General features: G+C 42.6%; 1 protein-coding gene across 1 annotated transcript in view; it reads right to left on the bottom strand.

Moving 5' to 3' along the window:
- Nucleotides 1–23524, bottom strand: part of LOC138982535 (mucin-19-like) — a 102794-nt gene that overhangs the window by 58665 nt on the left and 20605 nt on the right. The window contains exons 8-23 of the mRNA XM_070355839.1: nt 22754–22918; nt 21830–21897; nt 19338–19442; nt 17937–18105; nt 17269–17515; nt 15564–15726; nt 12865–13176; nt 9738–9917; nt 8547–8745; nt 6799–7051; nt 5704–5853; nt 4340–4409; nt 3736–3830; nt 2283–2332; nt 1752–1873; nt 463–694 (exon numbers count right to left, since the gene is read on the bottom strand). Coding sequence (XP_070211940.1) covers nt 463–694; nt 1752–1873; nt 2283–2332; nt 3736–3830; nt 4340–4409; nt 5704–5853; nt 6799–7051; nt 8547–8745; nt 9738–9917; nt 12865–13176; nt 15564–15726; nt 17269–17515; nt 17937–18105; nt 19338–19442; nt 21830–21897; nt 22754–22918 — 2580 coding nt within the window. The remainder of the gene's footprint in view (nt 1–462; nt 695–1751; nt 1874–2282; nt 2333–3735; nt 3831–4339; nt 4410–5703; nt 5854–6798; nt 7052–8546; nt 8746–9737; nt 9918–12864; nt 13177–15563; nt 15727–17268; nt 17516–17936; nt 18106–19337; nt 19443–21829; nt 21898–22753; nt 22919–23524) is intronic.

The raw sequence follows: 23524 nt of genomic DNA on the forward strand, positions 1-23524 counted from the left end.
GCATCTTTGTTTAAAGACCCTTCATCTAAAAGACAGACCTGTTTACCCCCCTAAAACAAGAGTAATGGTCAAGTCAAAAAATAACAATCTGATGACCAAAATAGTAAACCAGTGGCTACAAACGCCAACCTAACGAAAAACAAAGCTAATTTGAAAATCGTAGTCTGGACTCAAATGGAGCATTTTCTCCCCAAAATCCTATAAAATAGTAATAAATGACTCCAAAATAGTAAGAGTAAACAGCTCTGAAAAGACCTCCTCTCTTTTCAGACCTTATTTGTTTTAACCTTCTGCTCTCAACCTCTGCAAATGTTACCGCTTTCTCAAAATAGCCTCCATGTGGAGGTTAGCAGATTCTCAGATTTGTTGAAGGACTTAAAAAAAAAGGCGTGATTCAGATTGTAGTACAGGATTTCACGCAAAAACAACTCTCCTGTCACAAACTAACACACTCATACTCACCCCCACTCCAGTAGACGGTAACGCCGTCGAAGACAACAACGGTGTACAGAGTCGTCGGGTAGATGTTGATGACGCCACCCAGGTTCTTGTGGATGTCATCTGGGTAGGTCTTGTTCCCAACCTGTATGCCCAGACCTCGGATCAGCTTCAGTGTGATGCCCGCGTAGGTGATCTCCAGTTTGCGTGAACAGGACGTGCCCTCTACGCCGCACGCTACGTTTTGCGTTGTCACCTGAGGGGAAAGATTTCGGTATTTAGTGCCGGTGATACGCCAGGGAGGAAGCTGCGAGGCGTAAGGTACAAATACTAAGTGTTAGGAACAACAATAGGACAACAACTATAGTTACACAGACAGACTTCTCCTTCTGTGTTTATGGGCTGTGAAACTCCTACGTGCACTCGTGTTTAGTACGCGTGGGGCTTTACGTGCATGGCCGTTTTGACATAGCCATGTAGACAGCCAGAAGCCGATTTGACATGGCCATTTAGACAGCCAGAAGCCGATTTGACATAGCCATTTAGACAGCCAAAAGCCGATTTGACATAGCCATTTAGACAGCCAGAAGCCGATTTGACATAGCCATTTAGACAGCCAGAAGCCGATTTGATATAGCCATTTAGACACCCAGAAGCCGTTTTGACATAGCCATTTAGACAGCCAGAAGCCGATTTGACATAGCCATTTAGACAGCCAGAAGCCGATTTGACATAGCCATTTAGACAGCCAGAAGCCGATTTGACATAGCCATTTAGACACCCAGAAGCCGTTTTGACATAGCCATTTAGACAGCCAGAAGCCGATTTGACATAGCCATTTAGACAGCCAGAAGCCGATTTGACATAGCCATTTAGACACCCAGAAGCCGTTTTGACATAGCCATTTAGACAGCCAGAAGCCGTTTTGACATAGCCATTTAGACAGCCAGAAGCTGTTTTGACATAGCCATTTAGACAGCCAGAAGCCGTTTTGACATAGCCATTTAGACAGCCAGAAGCCGTTTTGACATAGCCATTTAGACAGCCAGAAGCCGTTTTGACATAGCCATTTAGACAGCCAGAAGCCGTTTTGACATAGCCATTTAGACAGCCAGAAGCCGTTTTGACATAGCCATTTAGACAGCCAGAAGCCGTTTTGACATAGCCATTTAGACAGCCAGAAGCCGATTTCGGGAGATGCATGCTTGGTATTTTCGTGTTTCTATAACCCACCGAACTCGGAAATGGATTACAGGATCTGTTCCGTGCGTACTTAGTCTTGTGCTTGCGTGTGCCTATAAAGCATCACTAACCTTGAAGGGGTTCGTTGCATTGATGGTCTCCACAAGCACATAGGTACAGGTCCCTCTGAACTGAAAAGTCTGATCATCCCACGTGGTGTAGCGCGTCTGGCTTCCGGCCATGGTGCAGGTTGCTGTAACAACGTCAACACTGTTATTGTATTCTTTTCCTGGTTTATATGTCATCTATTAGATACGTTCACGTTCATGTTATATTCTGAAAACGGATTATGGCTGGTCATTATGATGCAGCATGCACACACGCCCACAGAATACAGAATACAGAATCTTTAATTGCCCAAGGTTGGGAATTTGTGATGACATTGCGGTTAAGAAACATTTCAATCCAGCCATTTACACCAACACACGCATCAAAAACTGATCAACAGCACCCTCACACACATATACAGAAAGAAAGAAAGAAAGAAAGAAAGAAAGAGAGGAAGGAAGGAAGAAATAAATACAATCAAAATAGAAAGAAAGACAGACAGACAGACAGACAGACAGAAAGATTGACAAAATGATAGACAGACGATGTGTTACCTGTACAGTCGCCTCTGCCGGTGACATTCCACATGGCGTTTTGACATGTTCTGCACACATCGACCACAGTGTTAACGTTCGACGTTCTGAGCTTTTCAATGCAAAATCATAATAGCCTACAACCTTAATCAGCAATAGAACAACGTTCGACGTTCTTAGCTATTCAATGCAAAATCATATCAAACCATAATTAGCAATACATGTAGTACAATTATCAACTCTGTTTGAGTCTCAGCCATGAGCTTGCATGCGACAACACTTGCTGAGTATACGTTGCCAACTGAGACGGCCAAATGACAGAACAAGATTGTTCTATATGCTGTGAATCATATCAAACATATTTAAAGCGATATTCTTTATGTAACCTACAGGTTCTCTGTCTAGGCTTTTGCATAGTATAAGAGCATCGTTCTACTTGAACAAATACCAAACAACACCTGGCTTCTTTCTGTGAAAAGTTGGCTTCTGTTGCTGGTTTTATTTGGGATATTGACAAAATCAATTCATAAACAACAACACAGTCCATCTATGCACAAGAAGAAGCCAAGCTGATAATGCTTTGTAAAACATGATATCAATTCAAGTGGACTTCGCGAAGTTTACTTCACGAAGCTTCCCGCACAAAGCTTTGGCACGTAATAAATCCAAAAACAAAGAGACTTTCTTTCTTTCTTTATTTGGTGTTTAACGTCGTTTTCAACCACGAAGGTTATATCGCGACGAGGGAAAGGGGGGAGATGGGATAGAGCCACTTGTTAAGTGTTTCTTGTTCACAAAAGCACTAATCAAAAAATTGCTCCAGGGGCTTGCAACGTAGTACAATATATGACCTTACTGGGAGAATGCAAGTTTCCAGCACAAAGGACTAAACATTTCTTACATACTGCTTGACTAAAATCTTTACAAACATTGACTATATTCTATACAAGAACCACTTAACAAGGGTAATAAGTGAAGAATTTTATGGGTGAGAAAAGGAAAGTAAAAGGACTTTGGGGAGGCAGAAATAAAGAAACAAGAAAAAGATCCTAATTAGGTTCACGGCATCGAGAGTGATGCGACCTTCTCTCAGAAGTTAGTAGAGAAGGCTCCCCCATCCACCACCCGGGGGACGCGCCTCTACGCCAATTAGAACAAAGAGACTGCCAACGTTCCAAAATTCAGAATCAAAAAACAAGAAAGGTAGGTTGTTGGAACGTGTGTTATTGTGATTGTAACGTATTTTTGTCAATAACAAACGTTCCAAACAACTTACCTTTCTTGTTTGTTGTTTTGGGGGCACGTAATGTTTTGGTAAAAAGACTTTGCAGTCTTCGCAATTTTTATTTTTATTTTTATTTTTTTATTCATCACATGTAAAGGCCTCGACATACCCGTGGAGTTTCACAAACATGCTGACACTAGAAGACTTACGTTTTGAAATAAAACATCTCAGATATCTTCAATGACTTACTTGATAAAGCAGTTGTCGGTGATATTGTCGCCCTCCTTGTACCACGTACCCTTGTAGTAACACGGGCACTCGTTCATCTGAATACAGTCGCTGGACTGCGAGGAGAAGAAAGCATCTTACTGTTGAAGTATTGGATGTCATAGATGCGCACTTCGATTTTGATAATGCTGCATTCATATATATCTTTGAAAACTCTCTAGGTTAGGCTGGACAGCGAGGAGAAAAAAATCATCTTACCGTTGAAGTATTGGATGACATAGATGCGCACTTCGATTTTGATAATGCTGTATTCATATATCTTTGGAAAATCTTTAGGTTTTTCACTTTCTCTGTTGCCCAAACACTGTTTGGGCATGTTCGTAAAATATGCTTGACTGAGGGAACACAAAATTAGCGCCATAAGTTGTGAATGAAGGTTATGTATTCTTAAGTGTTGTTGCTGGATGCTGAACAAAATCTTGCAAACTTAACTTCACGCCGTCATTGCCCTTTGAGTAGGTGTGTTACCAAGTTCACTTTCACACAAATAACAACATACTGAATCAAAATACATAAAAAATACCCTAAAGACAAAGTACATAAAATAGTGAAGCCCCAAACTTACAGCACTGCTTTCGACAGTTCCTTCTGGGCAGTAGCAGTTGCGAGCAGTACCGTAGATTTTCTCTGCGCATCTGGAACAAAACGCGGCTAATGATCACAGAGTGTACAACCTTCAAGAATACATCTCCTTTGGTGCAACATCGCCTACCTTCCATCTACGGAAAAGAACTTCATGTGCATTGTATGAGTTGACAAAAAATATGTGTGAACAATGCATAGCGTCTTTAATCAGGTAAAAGAAAGTATTTCACAATCTGTTTGACTACATAGAAAGCCAATTTTCTATCAACTTTCAGGGATTTGCTAGGTCTGATTTTTTTTAAATTTGCTGAAACACCATGATATTTTTTGCAATTTTTAGAAAGTATTTCACAATCTGTTTGACTACATAGAAAGCCAATGTTCTATTAACTTTCAAGGATTTGCTAGGTCTGATTATTTTTTAAATTTGCAGAAACAGCATAACATTTTTTGCAATTTTCAGTCCTTGTTGTCACCTTCTCTGAGTTGTGAAAGACGTTTGTCAGTTTGGACGAAATGACGACAAAATTGTTGATGATTTGAAAGAAATGTCGCCGTTTTTCCAACTGCTGGCGCCAAACGACACCCCTGAATTTGCTTTGAGAAAAGTGCTGTATGTTTATGGTAGCTGCTAAAACAACATCCTTGATTCTGTCATGGAAAAAGTGCTGTATGGACATCGTAGACGCTGAAATAACATCCCTGAAGTCGCTTTGGTAAATGTGCTGCATGTAAACTGTAGCTGCTGAAAACATATACCCGAATTTGACATGAAGAAAGTGCTGCGCGTATATTGTAGCTGCTGAAATAACATCCCTGAAATTGTTATCGAGAAAGTGCTGTATGTTCATTGTAGCTGCTGAAATAACATCCCCGAATTTGTCATGGAAAGAGTACTGTCTGTACATTATAACTGCTGAAATAACATCCCCGAATTTGTCATGGAAAGAGTACTGTCTGTACATTATAACTGCTGAAATAACATCCCCGAATTTGTCATGGAAAGAGTACTGTCTGTACATTATACGTAACTGCTGAAATAACGTCCATGAATTTGTCATGGAGAAAGTGCTGCGTCTATATTGTAGCTGCTGAAATAACGTCCATGAATTTGTCACGGAAAAGTGATGTATGTAAATTGTAGCCCCTTAAATACTATCTATAAATTTGCCATGGGAAAAGTGATGCGTGTTTATTGTAGCTGCTAAAATAATATCCATGAAATTGTCACGGAAAAAGCGCAGCTGCTGAAACAACATTCTTACACACCTGTGACGTCCAGTGCCAACTACCTTCACTTACCTGAAATTGAAGCGAACGAGAAAAAGAAAGAAGAAGACTTACCTGAACCTGTTGCTGTAGTGGAGGGGGCAGATGGGCCGTTGGCACTCGCCGTCAACATCGGTGATGTTGGTCACCACCTCCATACCGTTGGTGCACACGACTTGTTCGCAGTCCGCTGCTGTGCAGGTCAGTTTGGCTTTCTCGCACGTGCTGCACGACAAAAACGGAAAAAAGTGAGTTAATTTTGAGGGCCATGATTTTGATTACTCTTCTCGGTTCATAATGTCTCTTCTGGGGCGGGGATATAGCTCAGTTGGTAGCGCGCTGGATTTGTATTCAGTTGGCCGCTGTCAGCGTGAGTTCGATCCCAGGTTCGGCGGAAATTTATTTCACAGAGTCAACTTTGTGTGCAGACTCTCTTCGGTGTCCGAACCTCCCCCCGTGTACACTACATTGGGTGTGCACGTTAAAGATCCCACGATTGACAAAAGGGTCTTTCCTGGCAAAATTGCTCAGGCACAGTTAATAATTGTCTACCTATACCCGTGTGACTTGGAATAATAGGCCGTGAAAGGTAAATATGCGCCGAAATGGCTGCAATCTACTGGCCGTATAAAATTTCATCTCACACGGCATCACTGCAGAGCGCCTAGAACTGTACCCACGGAATATGCGCGATATAAGACTCATTGATTGATTGATTGATTCTCAATACCGTCTGTTCACATAATTAATCCGCCATATTCGGCAGGTTGAGATTCTGATAAAAAATGTTCTGCAGCAAAACGTAAGAAATAAAAACACAATGTGTGACAAGGGCAAAGAGGGAAGTCGGTCATCATAGTCTTTTGTCCTGTACATTCCTCTTCTGAATACCGTCATCCTTCGCCATATATCTGACCAAAACCCGATTGACGAAAAGGCTGCGGCAAAATGTTTAACATGAAAACCTGGTGTCCTGCTGATTTAGTCTCCACTTGCCCGGCTAATTACAAGGCAATTAATTTTTAGACAATACAATTTACCAACACAAATATCTGTCTGTCTGTCTGTCTGTCTGTCTTTCTATTGGTCTACTCGTTTTTAGTCATGATTCATGTCATGGAACCCTGATTTGCCTAGAATGAATCATATAATCCGACCGACGCAGCTCACCATTTGGAACATCCAGAGTGGATGACGTCACCCGCCTGATGGATGACACCACGTGACGGCTCAAAGCACGTGCAGCTGTCCAAAGTGCTACACACACCGTCGTCCGTTTTCAGCTCGTTTGCGGCGCATGCGCAGCCTTGTACGACTCCCGGAAAGCAGCCACTGCTGACGTAAAGCTGATCCCGACAGAAACTGTCGCAGACATCCACACCACCTCGGTACTCCAAACCCGGGGCACACTCGAGGACTGACACTACAAGACAAAAATTTAAACAGCATCATTACAGGACCAACGCTCTTGACGGACAGATGATCACAGACATTCACACTACCTCGGCTGTTGAGTTATGGCTTGTGCTTTAATTGAAGGATCCTCTAATCTTAGGCAAAAGCTTGGACGGATCTTTGGCATTGGTCTATACGAAAATGAAGGTATATCGATATCCTTTGATAACCGACCCTCCACACACATTGAAAACATAATTATGGGGGTGCTTCTTTGAAGTAGCGATGGCGACTTTTTCAACGATGCCAAATAGTTTACCAGCTACAGCAGTTGAGGCTTTTGACCAATTTCAAAGAAATCATCCACTCATAAACCGAACTTCAACACACATGTAATACATATACAGATGCATTTTCAAAGTCTCGATACTTCCAATGATTCCTAATAATCTACCGGATAAGGCAGTTGAAAGCATACATCTAAGTCATTTTCACGCCGGGAGCTTCAACCCTTCTTTTGTGCTTTTTACATTTAGTCAAGTTTTGACTAAATGTTTTAACATAGAGGGGGAATCGAGACGAGGGTCGTTGTGTGTGTGTGTGTGTGTGTGTGTGTGTGTGTGTGTGTGTGTGTGTGTGTGTGTGTGTGTGTGTGTGTGTGTGTGTCTGTGTGTGTGTGTGTGTGTGTCTGTGTGTGTGAGTGTGTGTGTGCAGAGCGATTCAGACTAAACTACTGAACAGATCTTTATAAAATTTGACATAAGAGTTCCTAGGAATGATATCCCCGGACATTTTTTTCATTGTTTCGATAAATACCTTTGATGACGTCATATCCGGCTTTTTGTAAAAGTTGAGGCGGCACTGCTACACCCTCATTTTTCATTCAAATTGATTGAAATTTTTGCCAAGCAATCTTCGACAAAGGCCGGACTTTGGTATTGCATTTCAGCTTGGTGGCTTAAAAACTAATGAATGACTTTGGTCATTAAAAATCGGAAACTAGTAATTAAAATTATTGTTTTATTAAACGGTCCAAAAACAATATCATCTTATTCTTCGTCATTTTTTGATTCCAAAAACAGATACATATGTTATATTTGGATTACAAACAAGCTCTGAAAATTAAAAATATGAAAATTATGATTAAAATTAATTTTCCGAAATCGATTTAAAAACAATTTCATTTTATTTCTTGTCGGTCGCTGATTCCAAAAACATATAGATATGATATGTTTGGATTAAAAACAAACTCAGTAAGCTAAAAAGAATACAAATACAGAAAAGCGTGTTATCCTGCTCAGCGCGACCACTACCGCACTAATCTGGCTTGTCGATTTCACTGCCTTTGCCACGAGCGGTGGACTGACGAAACTACGAGTATGCGGTTCAGTTTCATTCTATGAGTTCGACAGCTTGACTAAATGTTGTTATTTCGCCTTACGCGACTTGTTTTTAAGTGCAGAGAGCATTGATTTTTATAGAGGGCAGACATCAACAAGAAAACAAACTGAATAACAACTGACCTTCCACACACATGGCGTACAGCTTGGGATGCTTGCTTGTATTAACAATGTCCTCCGTGGACAGCTGCAGGTCGTCAGCCAGACGCAGAAGAAGTGGACACACGTTGCTGACCACAGGGCTCTCTATGCACGTGTCCTGCACGGACTCGGAAATCTGGGCTTGACCCTTCTGGGCATATAGGGTCGCCAGCTCTGTGCACTGTCAGGGTAAAAGAGTCAATGAGTTAATTGTTAGAGCACTTTAAAACTTGTATGGGCATCGAGGGTCGCCAGTCAGTGCAAAGTGGAGATGATTCAATTTCAAAAATACTAGACACTTCTGGAACTCTTGCTTTGTGCACAGAAGGTCGCGAGCTCTGTGTACTAATAGGGTAAAGTGTTAATTTCAAAAACTCTAGAAATGTCTGGTACTTTTGCTTTGAATCCCTTCTGGACACAGGGGGTCACCAGCTCAAGGCAGTATCAGGGTAAAAGTGTTCATGAGTTAATTTCAAAAACACTGTACACTTCTGGAACTCTTGATTTGGACATAAAGGGTCACTAGCTCTGTCCACTATCGGGGTAAAAGTGTTAAAGAGTTATTTGTGAAAACATTAGAACCTGCTGGAAATCTTGCTTTGAAGCCCTTCTAGGCATTTCGGCTCACCAATTGTGTGCAGTCTCCAGGAAATATATCATCATTTGTCAAGAATTAGAGAAGCCAAGATTGGTTAACGGATGGAACATTTAATAAAATACAAAAAATACAAAAGATTCACAAGCAACCCAACCTATTGGTGAGTCAACTCAAAGAACAAGATAGCTACACAACAGACAAATTGCAATGAGAAGAGGAACACTTAGCTTCGGTATTGTTGGCTTGCTCAAAATATTTCTGTGGAGCCAATTAGGTAAAACGCATGTATTCCGAACGTTAGGGGGTCTGCTTTTGATTTTGTTTTAAGTGTCAATTTTTCATAGCTCTAGAACTATCTGGAGCAATTGCTGGGAGAATTCGAATGGGTTTGTGACGTTGAAAGTTATCCACAAAACGATTTAAGTAAAGAGGTGTTGAGGATCAAAACGAAAGAGTAAGATGAGAAGTGTAGGTGTTTCTTTTAGGCTATTGGTATGTACGCATACATTTACACGGGGTCAAGTCTTGAGGGAGAAAAATAACTACATATCAATCATAGAACACTCCATACGTACGATGGGAAGACTGCTAGTGCTAGTAGGGATGCCACGTTCGCCACCACACAGGTTCTTCTCGTCCGAGGGCAGGTAGGAGTTGACCATGATGAACTCATCGTCACTGTCAGCCAGAACGCCGTTGGGCAACAGACGCTCGTCACTCACCATGAAGTTGAGGTTGCCGCACAGACCTTGCAGCTGGCACGGAGGAGAGGAAATAACAAGTCATTAACATATATATATTGATTCCATGCGCCTATGAGCCCGCGCGTCTGTTTGTGATGTAATATGATATGAATGGAGCGAGAGAGAGAGAGAGAGAGAGAGAGAGAGAGAGAGAGAGAGAGAGAGAGAGAGAGAGAGAGAGAGAGAGAGAGAGAGAGAGAGAGAGAGAGAGAGAGAGAGAGATAGAGAGAGATTTGTGTTGATATTGTCGTCCTAATCTTGACTATTATGAGTGGACTATTTGTGCCTCGATATTTTATTTATGTTCTTACGCTTTATGTTGTTTATTGTAATGCTGTATACACCACACCTGAGTTTGTCCTCGTTGAGATAATGAAGTGTTCTATGTCCATGAGCACCTTCGTGAGTCATGACCGCTGCAGGTATCAGTTATAGTTTTAATTTCAAGAACGGGTGTCAGCTCCAGAAGGAACTACTAATATAACAGCCGACGAATGAATTAACTATGGTGTAGTGGTGTAATGTAGTCTGAAGGTGAAACTCTCACACACGCATACATCACGTACTAACACACCGAGTGTGGTTTTGAAAACGGTCAGGGTTCTCTTCTTTGGAGATATTATAAGATGTTTGATGGGTTGTTGACAGACCAGCTTTTTTGTCGTCCGAGGGGGAGCATATCGTCTTTTGTTTCATATTTATTCGGCCTTGGTCAATAAATATGAAACAAAAGTCGATATGCCCTCCGAGGACCGACAAAAAAAGCTTGTCTGACAACAACCCATCAAACATCGTTTTTGTCATCATTTTGGTAGCGCGAAAATAATTGCATCATCAACAGAGGGAGCCATGAGTTGAAACGCGAGTTTGGTTTTGAAAATACCGTTTTTGGGGCCCCACCACGCTGTTGCAATCACTGAAGGCAGGCGCGAGAGTGAAGGCGCTACAAGTACAAGTGAAAGCGAGTCAAGGAGATCTGTGTATTAATTTGATGACATGTTGAGACAAATATGTCAGGTTTGAGGAAGAAAAGTTCTGTAGGTTCCGACTAACTGAATGGTGTGTGAATCCAGCAGTACGCGTCTTCGACTTTGGGCCGACAGCGGCGTTTCAATTCATTGCAAAGAATGACCTACATTTTGCATTTGCTTGCGATGGGATTGCCCCGCTGTTTCGAAGAGCTGCTTGTTTGCGGCATTGTCTCGGTTCGTGACATCTCTTAGCAGATATGTGGATTAAACGTGCGACGAATCGAGAGCAAGGAATAGCAGAAAGAAAAGATGAGTGAGTCGCTTTTCTCTTGTTTTCCCTCTTACCTGTGAGCCGATGAACCTCCGAGCGTTTCTATTGGGTTTGGCTTTGAATATCCATGTAACCTGCTTTCTGTAACTATGGTAACTGGGCATTTATTCCCCGGGGAACATGACATTTATTTCCCAGATGCTTGTGAATGAAAACTCGTGAAAATGATGACAAGGTATGTTGTTTACATCGATGATGGCAAGCCATATTGACTGTCTTATTTCCAAAATCTAATAGAACTACAATATTATTGGCTAACTACTATCAGGTACAGCAACCAGTTTGAGACTGACGACAATACATAAGTCGAAAGGCGAAAGAAAGACAAGTCGCGTAAGGCGACATTACTACATTTAGTCAAGCTGTCGAACTCACAGAATGAAACTGAACGCACTGAATTGTTTCACCAAGACCGTTTAGCATCGTCAGTCCCCCGCTCGTGGAAAAGGCAGTGAAATTAGCAAGGCAGTGTAGCGCGGTAGTGGTTGCGCTGAGCGTGATAGCACGCTTTTCTGTACCTATATTATTTTTAACTTTCTGAGTTTATTTTTAATCCAAACATAACATATCTATATGTTTTCGGAATCAGGAACCGACAAGGAATACGATGAAATAGTTTTTAACTCGATTTCGGAAATTTAAAATCAATCGTATTGTTTATATTTTTAATTTTCAGAGCTTGTTTTAAATCCTAATATAACATAATTATATGCTTTTTGAATCAGGAAATGACAAAGAATACGATGAAATTGTTTTTGGATCGATTTTAAACAAAATAGTTTTAGTCACAATTTTCAGATTTTTGATGACCAAACTTATTAACTAATTTGTAAGCCTCCAAGCTGAATGCAATACCAAAGTCCGGACTTTGACAAAGACTTCTTGACCAAACTTTCAATCAATTTGATTGAAAAATGAGGGCGTGACAGTGCGGCCTCAACTTTCACAAAAAAGCCGGATATGACGTCATCAAAGGCATTAATCGAAAAAACGAAAAAAAGACCGAGGATATCATACCCAGAACCTCTCATGAAAAATTTCATGAAGATCGGTTTAGCAGTTTTCTCTGAATCGCTCTACACACACACACACACACACACACACACACACACACACACACACACACACACGCACACGCACATACAAACATACACACATACACCACGACCCTCGTCTCGATTCCCCGTCTATGTTAAAACATTTAGTCAAAACTTGACTAAATGTAAAAACATTTCTTGCAATTGCTTATTTTAGTCACGCTTATATAATCACAGACCACACTGTGCATGTTAGTCATAAGAACTCCCTTATAATCGCTGATTTTCATTTTAATTGCAACACTTTCGGAATTAGCCCTGTACTAGACACTGTAAACACAAATGCCTAGTATATCAGTTAGCAAGAAGTAAATAGGCTAAGAAACAAAATGAAGCACGCGCTTAGCAAACAAACAAATAAGGTGTGAAACCAAGTGGTGCCTGTCTCCCGAATTAGCTCCGTGGAAATGACATCAAATACTGAAAGATGCTGCAGGATGAACATAAAGTGCGATGTCTAGCCTCATGCAGGGCCAGTTTGGGAGATGGTCCGAATAGCTGTGTGGCAATGCTAGTACTCAAGACCTCAAGCGCAAAAAAGAAGCACAACAACAACATACCGCATTGTAGAAGACACCAGTGTCAGCATCAACGCGGACGTAGCCAGATTTGTAGAAGACGACACGCATGTCCTCCATCTGGACCACCACGGTCTGGCTCGTCACGTCCTTGAAGAAGAAACGGTCGTTGTTGTAGGGCAGCGTCAGGCGGTTGGAGGACGTGACGTCAGTGACGAAGATGACTTCACTCTCGTCCAGCGCTATGTCAAACCTTCCGTCAGGGGAGCCCACCTGTACCTGGCTGATGCACACCCCTACACCTGTGTCGCAGGGTTTCGTCAGTAGGTTGATGTAGAAATCTCCTTTGCCACTCTGTGTGAGAACAAATATACAATAAGATCAGTGTTGGAGCGCGTAAAGGAAACACAGTATAATCTGTTGGCACATCTACATCGTTTCTATATCGTTACCACATCACAATAATAACTTGTTAAGCGTATGCATTGCTGTTGTGGATTTCAAGTCGCTACACATTATTTGGCGCACCCCATTATATCTGTGGAGAAAAGCGACTACAGTAATATTTTTGTCTTTTCTCCATATGCAATGTTCTTCTTAAAGTATATAGAGTGAAGAAGAAGAGAAGGCGTACAGAGCAGAATATATTATCTAGGTATGATACAGTACTTTTACATTGTTTAATTGGCTTTGACACGATCGCGCCAACTGAACTGACACGATATGAACCCTAGGTCAATTCTCCTGTCACTCACCCTCTACGGCTTGTTTATGCACGTGCCGCCAGCGAAACCGAGCATTGTTTTTCGACATCCAACTCTCACCTTTCTCCCTCCCTCCCCAACCCTCCTTTCCTGTTTGATCTGATTCTTTACTTCTATGTTGAATAATATTTGGTACACACAGACGAACACACATACATACACACACATACTCTCTCTCTCTCTCTCTCTCTCTCTCTCTCTCTCTCTCTCTCTCTCTCTCTCTCTCTCTCTCTCTCTCTCTCTCTCTCTCTCTCTCTCTCTCTCTTTTCTTTTATGTAGCTTTTATATCATTCTTTCTTTTACCCATGTATTCAATATAAACATGTATTCTGTATTCATTTGTTTAGTAGAATAGAGATTTTATGTTTATCATCTACATATGAGAAGCCTGTTGAATATACACTGTGTTTGATTGTGGTTAACTTGTAACTGCATACGTTTTTGGTGTGACATGACTATTTTGCGAGGTAATAGTCAGAGGTTTTGCACTTTGTTCACAGTGTTGATAACCAATGAGTGTTTGGTATCAAATGATGCGTCGAAGAATTTCCATTTTATTGATGTATTTCTTTATAGCGTTTTTGATGTAGTTTTCTTTGTACAGGAGTTTTTGTGTATTTTTGAGGGATTTTAACTGTAGCTTCTATGGAGGCTGACAGCAGCCTCGAGACTCTACCCCCCCCCTTCCCTCCCCATGTTGTTCTATGACGTTGACACGATCGCGCCGACTAAACTGGCGGGGTTGTGAACCCTAAGTCACGCTCCTGTTACTTGCCACGAATTTGTTTTTGCACGTGGACTGACAGGGACAGTCACAAAAGGTATATAAGCTGTTAGTTTTCAAGGTTCGGCGGGAGTCTTGGCAACCAACCTGGCTTAAGTGTCTAAATGGTATACCGGACTCCCCACCACTTAGGGTTACAGCATTGCTTCGGTGGGAATGGTTGTGGATGAGTCCAAACCTGAGTACTGAGAAGTATTTGTTGTTATCTCTAAATTGTCCTCCGGAGTTTTGGCAATCAACCTAAATGGTATACCGGACTCCGCCCTGTGGACTGAACTGACAGGGTTAAAAACAAACGTTCCGCAGTCCCAGGTTACCACACGGCAAGTAAAGTGGCGTCGCTTTACTCTTTTACTTTATTTTACTCAGGCCCCGAACCTCTGCCCAAATTTTCGGCCATTTTAGGACATAGGATATTGCTTTCAGTAGCGTATTTTGCTGAGGGTACCTACGGGTCATGCCCAAATTTTCAGCTATTTTTGGACTTAGAATATTTTTGTAAGGAGTAGGACAATTACAGGAATAGAGTGAACCAATGTACAGATATATTTTCTGAAAAGAACCTACGCCTTGTATTGAGTTGTTTTTATGATTTGTTTTGATTCAATACAATTTTGAACTTCACCTGCCTCTTCTTGAATTTCTATTCTGTGTGTCTGTTTGTCCTGTCGTGTGATTGCCATCCTGACAAATGACCTTCAAACACGTATAACATCTAAGACACAGACACAGACAGTTAGAGTTAATGTGAAGCTAAGACCGCTCGGCTTTACATATCCTCTCTTCTTCTTTTTTTTCTTTTTTTTTAAAGGAGACTGGGCCAAATTCATTATATAAAGAGTTTACTGATTATCCCAAGCGATTGAATTCCCTTTCTCGTTTCAATGACTCAAACTGAAGGTGTGTTATGCTCAGAATCGGATGCAATATCAACAGTGTGTGTACTTGTTTTTTTGTTTTTTGTTTCTTTGGCGTCAAGTTAAATTTGTGTGTGCAGATAACTCATATTAATGTGCCGTACAATCAGTTACTGCCTCATTTCATGACGATGTTAGTGCGTTTAATGGATTCTTCACTTTCTTATGTTTCTTTCTTTCGTCCTTTCACCACTTTTTTCTTCAGGCCAACTTCTTTTAAATCGGTTTGTTAAAAAGCTATTATTGTTCTCCTCAAGTGAAATGTTTTGTACTCACTGGTGATACGAAAGATACCAGGCGGAAAGCACAATGGGTGACGTTAGAGAAGATGTTGAAGGTCTCTCCGTCAAAGGACTTCATCATGCCGTGACCCATCACCTCGCAGCTCGCCCTGCAGTCTGTCTGGTTGCAGCTCCACTGCCCGTACATTCCGCACGTGCTGCAGACAGGTCATGCAACATCGTTAAAGATAATACCTGAAATGTCCGCGTAGATACATCACATACATCGCAACAATTCCGTCCTGGCTTTTACCTGGAATTCTACCTGGGTTCTTTGACTCATGCCCAACATCTACATGTAGACTGGCTGTTTTCTTCGCAGTGTGAGATTTTTTCACCGAATCGATTTGTGACCCTCCACCACGAAATGAGTCGCATGTCACCTTTGCATGATTTTCATATTTTTACATTTTCCTAAAGAGTTTTGTATGCTCTATCCAGGGGTGAAAACCGTTTTAGAAAAGAGCAAAAACTGTTTGAGTTATAAGCCTGTGACTAAGGTGACCCTCACACTGTTACCAGACACTCCCCGGACTTATATTAAGCCTCTCTCTCTCTTTACCCTATTTGTATAAAATATAATTAAAGATTATCAAGATAAGTGTTGAAGCTATCACTTGTTCGCCATGTTTTGCTATCTGAATGTGTATTGATTATAAGTTCAAGAACGTGTCCATAAGCAATCTGCTTGTTAACGTTCTCAATGTTGTTATTGTTTGAAACGTGTGTATGAGAATTTGAATAAACACGCTTAAACCAAGCCTAACGCAGAACCGCGCGAGGTGACATGCGACTCATTTCGTGGTGGAGGGTCACATTTTGGAACTTACACCTATGCCAATCTGCCAAAATGATTGCGCTGTGCAGGAAGCAGCTTGGGTGTTGATTTTTGGTACGTGCCCAAGTGGAAGAAAGCTCTTACTCAACTCAACTCAACTCAAATTTTATTGGCTTCAATTTTCATAGAAGAATTTGTCTTGCGCTTGGGAGAAAGTAAGAGTATAACATATAAAAACAGCATTCATATCACATTTCATGTATCACACACAGTAATCACTAGTATAAGCCTACAATTATCACATTTGTACCTGTATCATACATGCAAATAAATAGTATCACATTTCCACGTATCACACACAATATATACATTACATAACATACAGCAAGCTTCCATCTCCCGCGCCCCCCCCCCCCCCCCCTCCCACACATACATATCCTCGCACGTGCGTCGACTCCATACAAATGACATCATCAGTCCATTTACTAAAATGCACAATAACTAGTAGTGGGTACATAATACTTAATACGTGCTCAACTAGACCTGCTAACTAAAATACACGCAAACAAACAAAAAACGTGGGCAGATCTGTGGAATTACACATACTCGTTTCCCTGCGTGTAGTACTTGCCGACCTAAAGAGATTTTGTTTGACATCTTGACAAATTTCTGTATGTTCCTCATTCAGAAAATTAATTTGTACAGGCCTGAAAGTGGCATGGCGAGTAGAAATATGTAACTGGCGAGTAGAAATCTTCATCAACTCGCCAAATGCGAGTAAAGCTGCTGAAACAAATTGTTCGTTTGGCTAGTAAAGTTTGCTCTCTTGCTAGTACATTTTCATAATCACTAGCCAAAGGCGAGTACACCATTTGTTGGACTTTCAGGGCTGTTGTATCAAAACAAGGAAAGTTCAACTGACCATGATTGACAGTTGTCGGTGGTGGACACAACCTCGCCCTGCGTGTAGTACTTGCCGGCGTACAGACACTGGCAGTCTTCAGGCGGTGTGCACGTGCCGTTCATGTAGAGCAGGCCCTCTGCACAGTGACAGCCGGGCACGCACTCCTGACACTCCTCGCTGATGTAGGAGCTGAGGTACTTGCCGCACTCCCTTCTGCACGCCGGCCCGCACTGCTGGTAGGTCATGTTAGCCGCGCACACTCGGGCTGAATGAGAAATAACGACACGAGTATAAGCGCGCGCGCATACACACACACGCACACACACACACACAGACACACATACACACACACACACATACACATACACACACACACATACTCACACACACGCACGCACGCACGCACTCAAGAACGCACACACACGCACACAAATTCAAACAAAACAAAACGAAGTCCCAAAAAAAGAAAAAGGGATCTCTGGGCTGCCTACTGCATTTGCCGGGTTTGGCAGACCCTTGATTAAATCCCTATTGGGATCTCTGGGCTGCCTACTGCATTTGCCGGGTTCGGCAGACCCTTGATGTTTACCCCCAGGGATCTCTGGGCTGCCTACTGCATTTGCTGGGTTTGGCAGACCCTTGATTTGTACCCCCAGCAAGCAAACCAAGGGGAAATAAACACTTACGACAGAGGTCGGCAGAGCGCCACTGTACAACAACGTTGTTCTTTGCACACTCGCTGGCGTAGATGGCGATGGCGTTACAGCGTGCCGCCTCCGCCTTCGCCATTCCTTGCCGCTTTGCCGAGCAGTAGGACCGCATGCAGTAGCGATTGTAGAAGTTGTAGTCAACATCCTGCAAGACATGCATGGGCTAAGGCATATTAAAGCTGACGGATATCGACAAAGAGCCAATGAGACAATTGTTAAAAAGGGAAACCTCCACCCCACCTCAATCGATCCCAACCTGAACATGTCCCCGATTCTTTTTGGTTAAGTCTCCCACAGCAGCCCTGAAAGTAAACAGATTGGTGTACTAGCCTTTGCTTGGTAATTCTGAACATTTACTTGCCAGAGAGCTTGACGTTACTAGCCGAACCAACATTGTGTTTCAGCAACTTTACTCGCATTTGGCGAGTAGATGAACATTCCCACTCACCAGTTACATGTTTCTACTCGCCTTCTACTTTCAGGCCTGCACAGACTATTATTAAGTCTCCCACATGCTATGTTTAGGTCTCCCGTGAGATTTCCCAAAGTCGTTAACCCGCACGCGTATAAAACCTGCCAAAAATGTATCTGCCTATAGGACATAAGTATATCCTGTCTTGCTCTTGGTCCGGTTCGCAGTCCACCCCGGCACGTTCGACTGGTCACTTCCGGAAAAGGCTCTATCTTTTAGCCTAACCCTGAGTGGTACCACAACATTCAATCGACTAATTCCGAAAATATCTCCGTCGGTTTTGTATTGTTTGTGGTAGAGTGCAAAACCTCCGACAAACAAAGGATGAGTCAATCACTAGCAAGGGGTCTGTCGGAAACACATATTCCGGTCCACGTGTTTCCGACACTCCCCTCGCTAGTGATTCATTTGGTCCCTCCTTTGTTTGTCGGAGGTTTTGCAAGAAAAGGTCACTCTTCCGAATTACCTACAAACCCAAAGGAGTTATTTACAGAGATCTTCTTTTGACAACTGAGAAGACAAACTGAAAAATGACAGGAATTCGTGTGTGTGTGTGTGTGTGTGTGTGTGTGTGTGTGTGTGTGTGTGTGTGTGTGTGTGTGTGTGTGTGTGTGTGTGTGTGAGGGTGAGTGTGTGTGTGAGTGCGCGCGCGAAGACAAACTGCAACATGAAAGGAATACGTGTGTGTATGTGTGTGTGTGTGTGTGTGTGTGTGTGTGTGTGTGTGTGTGTGTGTGTGTGTGTGTGTGCATGCATGTGTTTGTGTGTGTGTGTGTGTGTGTGTGTGTGTGTGTGTGTGTGTGTGTGTGTGTGTGTGTGCATGGGCGCTTGCGGGCCAGCGTGCTGGCTTGCGCGTGTGCGTGCCTGCGTGCGCGCGTAAGTGTGTGCATGCAAACCGAACTTACCCGAGTACGACATTCGGAGAACATGCGTGACCCAAAAGCCCAACACTGCTGTTGAGCTTCGTTCTTTTCCTCGTCAGATACACACTCTTCCAGCGGAACGCCACACTGCACACAGAAAAATCCAAGTTAGCAGTTCATTTCAAATACCAGAGTACCCATAGTATTACGTTGAAATAACCGTTCTGAGAAGCGACGTACATTTTTTTGACGAATACATTTCAGGGCCGGACTAGGCGAAGAGGAGGGGGGGGGGTTGCCAGTGGTGGCCCAGGGGGATGTCCCCCCTGGCGGCAGGGGCGGATCAGTTCATTTTATGACTGTTTTTTTTCAAAAGTATATTGTGAAGATATGGGTGTGAAGGCGCGAAGCGCCGAGCCGACGGCGCGAAGCGCCGAGCCGACGGCGCGAAGCGCCTAGCTTGCTAGGGGGGTCCGGGGGCATGCCCCCCCGGAAAATTTTGAAAAAAAGGATGCAAAATGGTGCAATCTGGTGCATTCTGAGGATGATCATTACCAGTTTCAGGCAGCAGATTTTGTCACTGATTAATACCCCAAAAATTGAAACTCAATGTAAAATAAAGAAATGCATACCTCATTCAATATTTTTATTTTTTGGCTGGGGGGGGGGGGGGTCCAGAAACCCTAGGACCCACCCCCTCCCCCCCCTCGTTGTGGGGGTCAGGGGGCGAAGCCCCCTGAAGCTGACGGGTAGGTCATATTCTGAGATAGGAAAATGGTCGCTCCTTGCATGAAACGGCATAAAATAAGCAATAATAAAAAAAAAATTAAATAAGTAAGGTACATGTTTAGGCTAGGGGGGGGTTGCGCAACCCCCATAACCCCCCCGGTAGTCCGGCCCTGCATTTTTCGCAGCTTTGAAAACTTACGAATCTGATTTTGGGGGCCTTTTTGTTTTACTGGTCACATTATGTAAAGGTACGAGATCTCAAGCACTGATCTTAATTTTTGTACTTAATTTGTAACGCTCACACTGTATCCCTAAGACGACACTGTAAACATGATTACTCTGTCGACGTTTGGGTGGTGGAAGAGTTGTCTTCCTTGAATCTGAGACGAGCTCAGCCCATTGGATATAACCAGTAAAGATACGCCGTTTGCACCAAAATAAATAACTGTTGAGCTCCGATCTGCCTGTCTTCGAAGAGGGCCCCAAAGGGGGGGTATCATCACGATCACGGGAAGGGAAATTTTAGCTTTCACGATCACAGTTACCTTGATTTTTGTTTTCACGATCACAAACACCTTGACGAATAGAGGATCATAGAGTGATACAGCTGTGAAAAATGTACGTTGAAATGCCCATCACGATCACGAAAACAAATGACGATCACGATCACGAGACTTGATTTTTTTGTCATCACGGATCACGGGCAAAGTCCCATCACGATCACAGAAATGGAAATTTCGGCAATCACGATCACAGAAAGGTCAAAAAACGCCAATCACGATCACGACTTTAAACCCTTTGGGGCCCTCTTCGAAAGAGAAAGGTTGAAGGCTGCATGTTTATGCAGTTTCCATTAGGTAAGATGCGGTTTTTTTCCGAAAACATATAGGTTGGAGCTCATTATTCCCCGTGACGCCAACGACGTATTCCAATGCTTATTATCCAAGAGCCATACACACACTGTTCACTCACTCCCTACTGTGCGATTTTTCCTATGCTTTCCACTGTACACTGGCCATTTGTATTAGTTGGTAAAAAAAATCATTACTGAAGAAGTACTCAACACAGATATTTGAAACTTTCAGGGTTTACTGTTGATATGTTGATGCCCTTCAGTGCAAAGTTTCAAGTGTTTTACTTAGAAAATAGCTGATTTAGGTGGGGGGTATAAATAACCCTTTTTCTGGCATCAAAATTACGCTGAACGCAGGGCCATCACTTCAAATTCGCGTAAACTCACTCACTACGAACCACTGCGATAGCAGTGTTTCAGCACGTGTCGGACTGGTAGACGCCATTGTTGTTTTGCAAATTTGCACAAAGCCAGCGAGTACAAAATCAAACCTCGCGTCATCATTCTACAGCAGACAGAAGTGAAACTAGCTTGGTAATTTGCAGACGATTGGTTAAACTTGAGAGCCAGCCTCTCTATTTTCGTACAAAAATTGACGTCATTGAGCTAAAAAAATCCAAAGGTCAAACACTTTTGAACTCACTGTGTGTAACCAGTTGAGAATAGTGTGTGACGAACTATTTAAATCTACTGAAAAAAGTACACATGGTAGACATTAATAAGCGTGTACCATGTGTGCTACTTTTGCTTGTAGAATCATGTAATATTCCACACAATACTGGTTACAACAACTGCGTTCAAAAGTGGAACACTTCAATTTACAGTGTAGCTTAGCAGCTTGCCTTCCCTTTAAGGAGCCAATTAAAAACCCGACATAATTATTTCCAACATCGTCCAATTGTCAGTTAAAAAAGAACAAAAGTCACTGCGTTGATACAGACAACGAACTTACTGGGGTTTCCTCGTATAGGGTGCCTAACAGCTTGGCTTCCTGCGGGCTTTGCGCATATTTGATTTCGTCTGAAAACAAATACACATATGAATCCAGTCAAATCGAAACTGAAAACAGTAAAACAAACAAACATCATTGTTATTCTGGACACAACAGAGCTTTTTGAAGAAAAATGAACTGATATTGATGCTTTGTTATTCCAATTTTCTTCACACAGACTTCAGTAAAAATGAAACAAACAAATATTAATCATTATTTGCGCTACATAGTTTAAGAAGTAAAATCAATTGATTCGCTATTAAAATGCTTTGGTATTCCAAGGTCTTTTTAAAACAAAGTTCAATTCATGGATGAGTCGCTGTGTTCTTCTCTGCGCTTTGTGAGCCTGTAATATCAACGAAAACGCAGAAATGTCGTTTGGCGTCGGTAGTCGGTACGAAGCCGCCAGTTTTCTTTTCAAATAGCCGAAAACTTTGCCACGCATCATTCTGCCTCCCCCCTCCTCCCGACAAAAAAACCACCCCAAAACAAAACAAACAAATAGGTACATACTTATCAACTTACCCGGCATGTCACACACACACACACACACACACACACACACACACACACGCACAAACACACACATACACGCACACACACGAACACACAAACACACACACACACACACACTCACCCCACACACACACACACACCACACACACACACACCACACACACACACACACGCACACACACACACACCACACACACACACACACACACCACACACACACACACCACATACACACACACCACACACACACACACAGACACACACACACACACAGAGACACACACACACAACGACAAACGGGCCCACAAATTAGCATCCCCTCCCCCACAATAACAACAAAATTAAAAATTACAAAGTCTCTCGACTGACCGGCCAAGTCGTTATCAAAGTCGCCACACATGCCGGTCAGCGCTCCCAGTGTGTGACCAATGTCCACTGTGAGGAACAGCATGCCGTCAGAGTCCACGCGGATTCGCACGTTGTAGGCACTGACCACAAGGTAGATCGAGTCTCCTACTGCCTCGGCGTCCACACCTGAAGAGAAAGATAAGATAAGATAAGATAAGATAAGGTAAGATTTCATAAAGTCCTGTGAGGTTACCCTCATGGAAATTCGGGCTGCTTTCTCACTGGGGAAAGCTAGCTGCCATACAGTATACGCCGCTACCCTTAATTGTTTTTTTTAAATTTATTTTTTTATTTTTTTTATATTTGTTATATCAGAAGGTATTCAAAAAGGGATAATGAACTTTCTGATCTGATCTACTGAAAACATATAGATCTACGTGGCAGACCACGCACCAGTTCACAACACTCTCTGTCTGTCTGTCTGTCTGTCTGTCTGTCTGTCTGTCTGTCTGTCTGCCTGTCTCTCTCTCTCTGTCTCTCTCTCTCTGTCTCTCTCTCTCTGTATCTCTCTCTCTCTTTCTCTCGCTCTCTCTCTCTCGCTCTCTCTTTCTCTCCCTCTCTCTCTCTCGCTCTCTCTTTCTCTCTCTCTCTCTGTCCCTGTCTCTGTCTCTGTCCCTCTCTCTCTCTCTCTCTCTCTCTCTCTCTCTCTCTCTCTCTCTCTCTCTCTCTCTCTCTCTCTCTCTCTCTCTCTCTAACGTCTCCCAATCAACCTGCCACCTCGAAGAGTTATAA

This window comes from Littorina saxatilis, linkage group LG12 (assembly GCF_037325665.1).
Source record: "Littorina saxatilis isolate snail1 linkage group LG12, US_GU_Lsax_2.0, whole genome shotgun sequence".
In the NCBI taxonomy this organism is placed as follows: Eukaryota; Metazoa; Mollusca; class Gastropoda; order Littorinimorpha; family Littorinidae; genus Littorina; species Littorina saxatilis.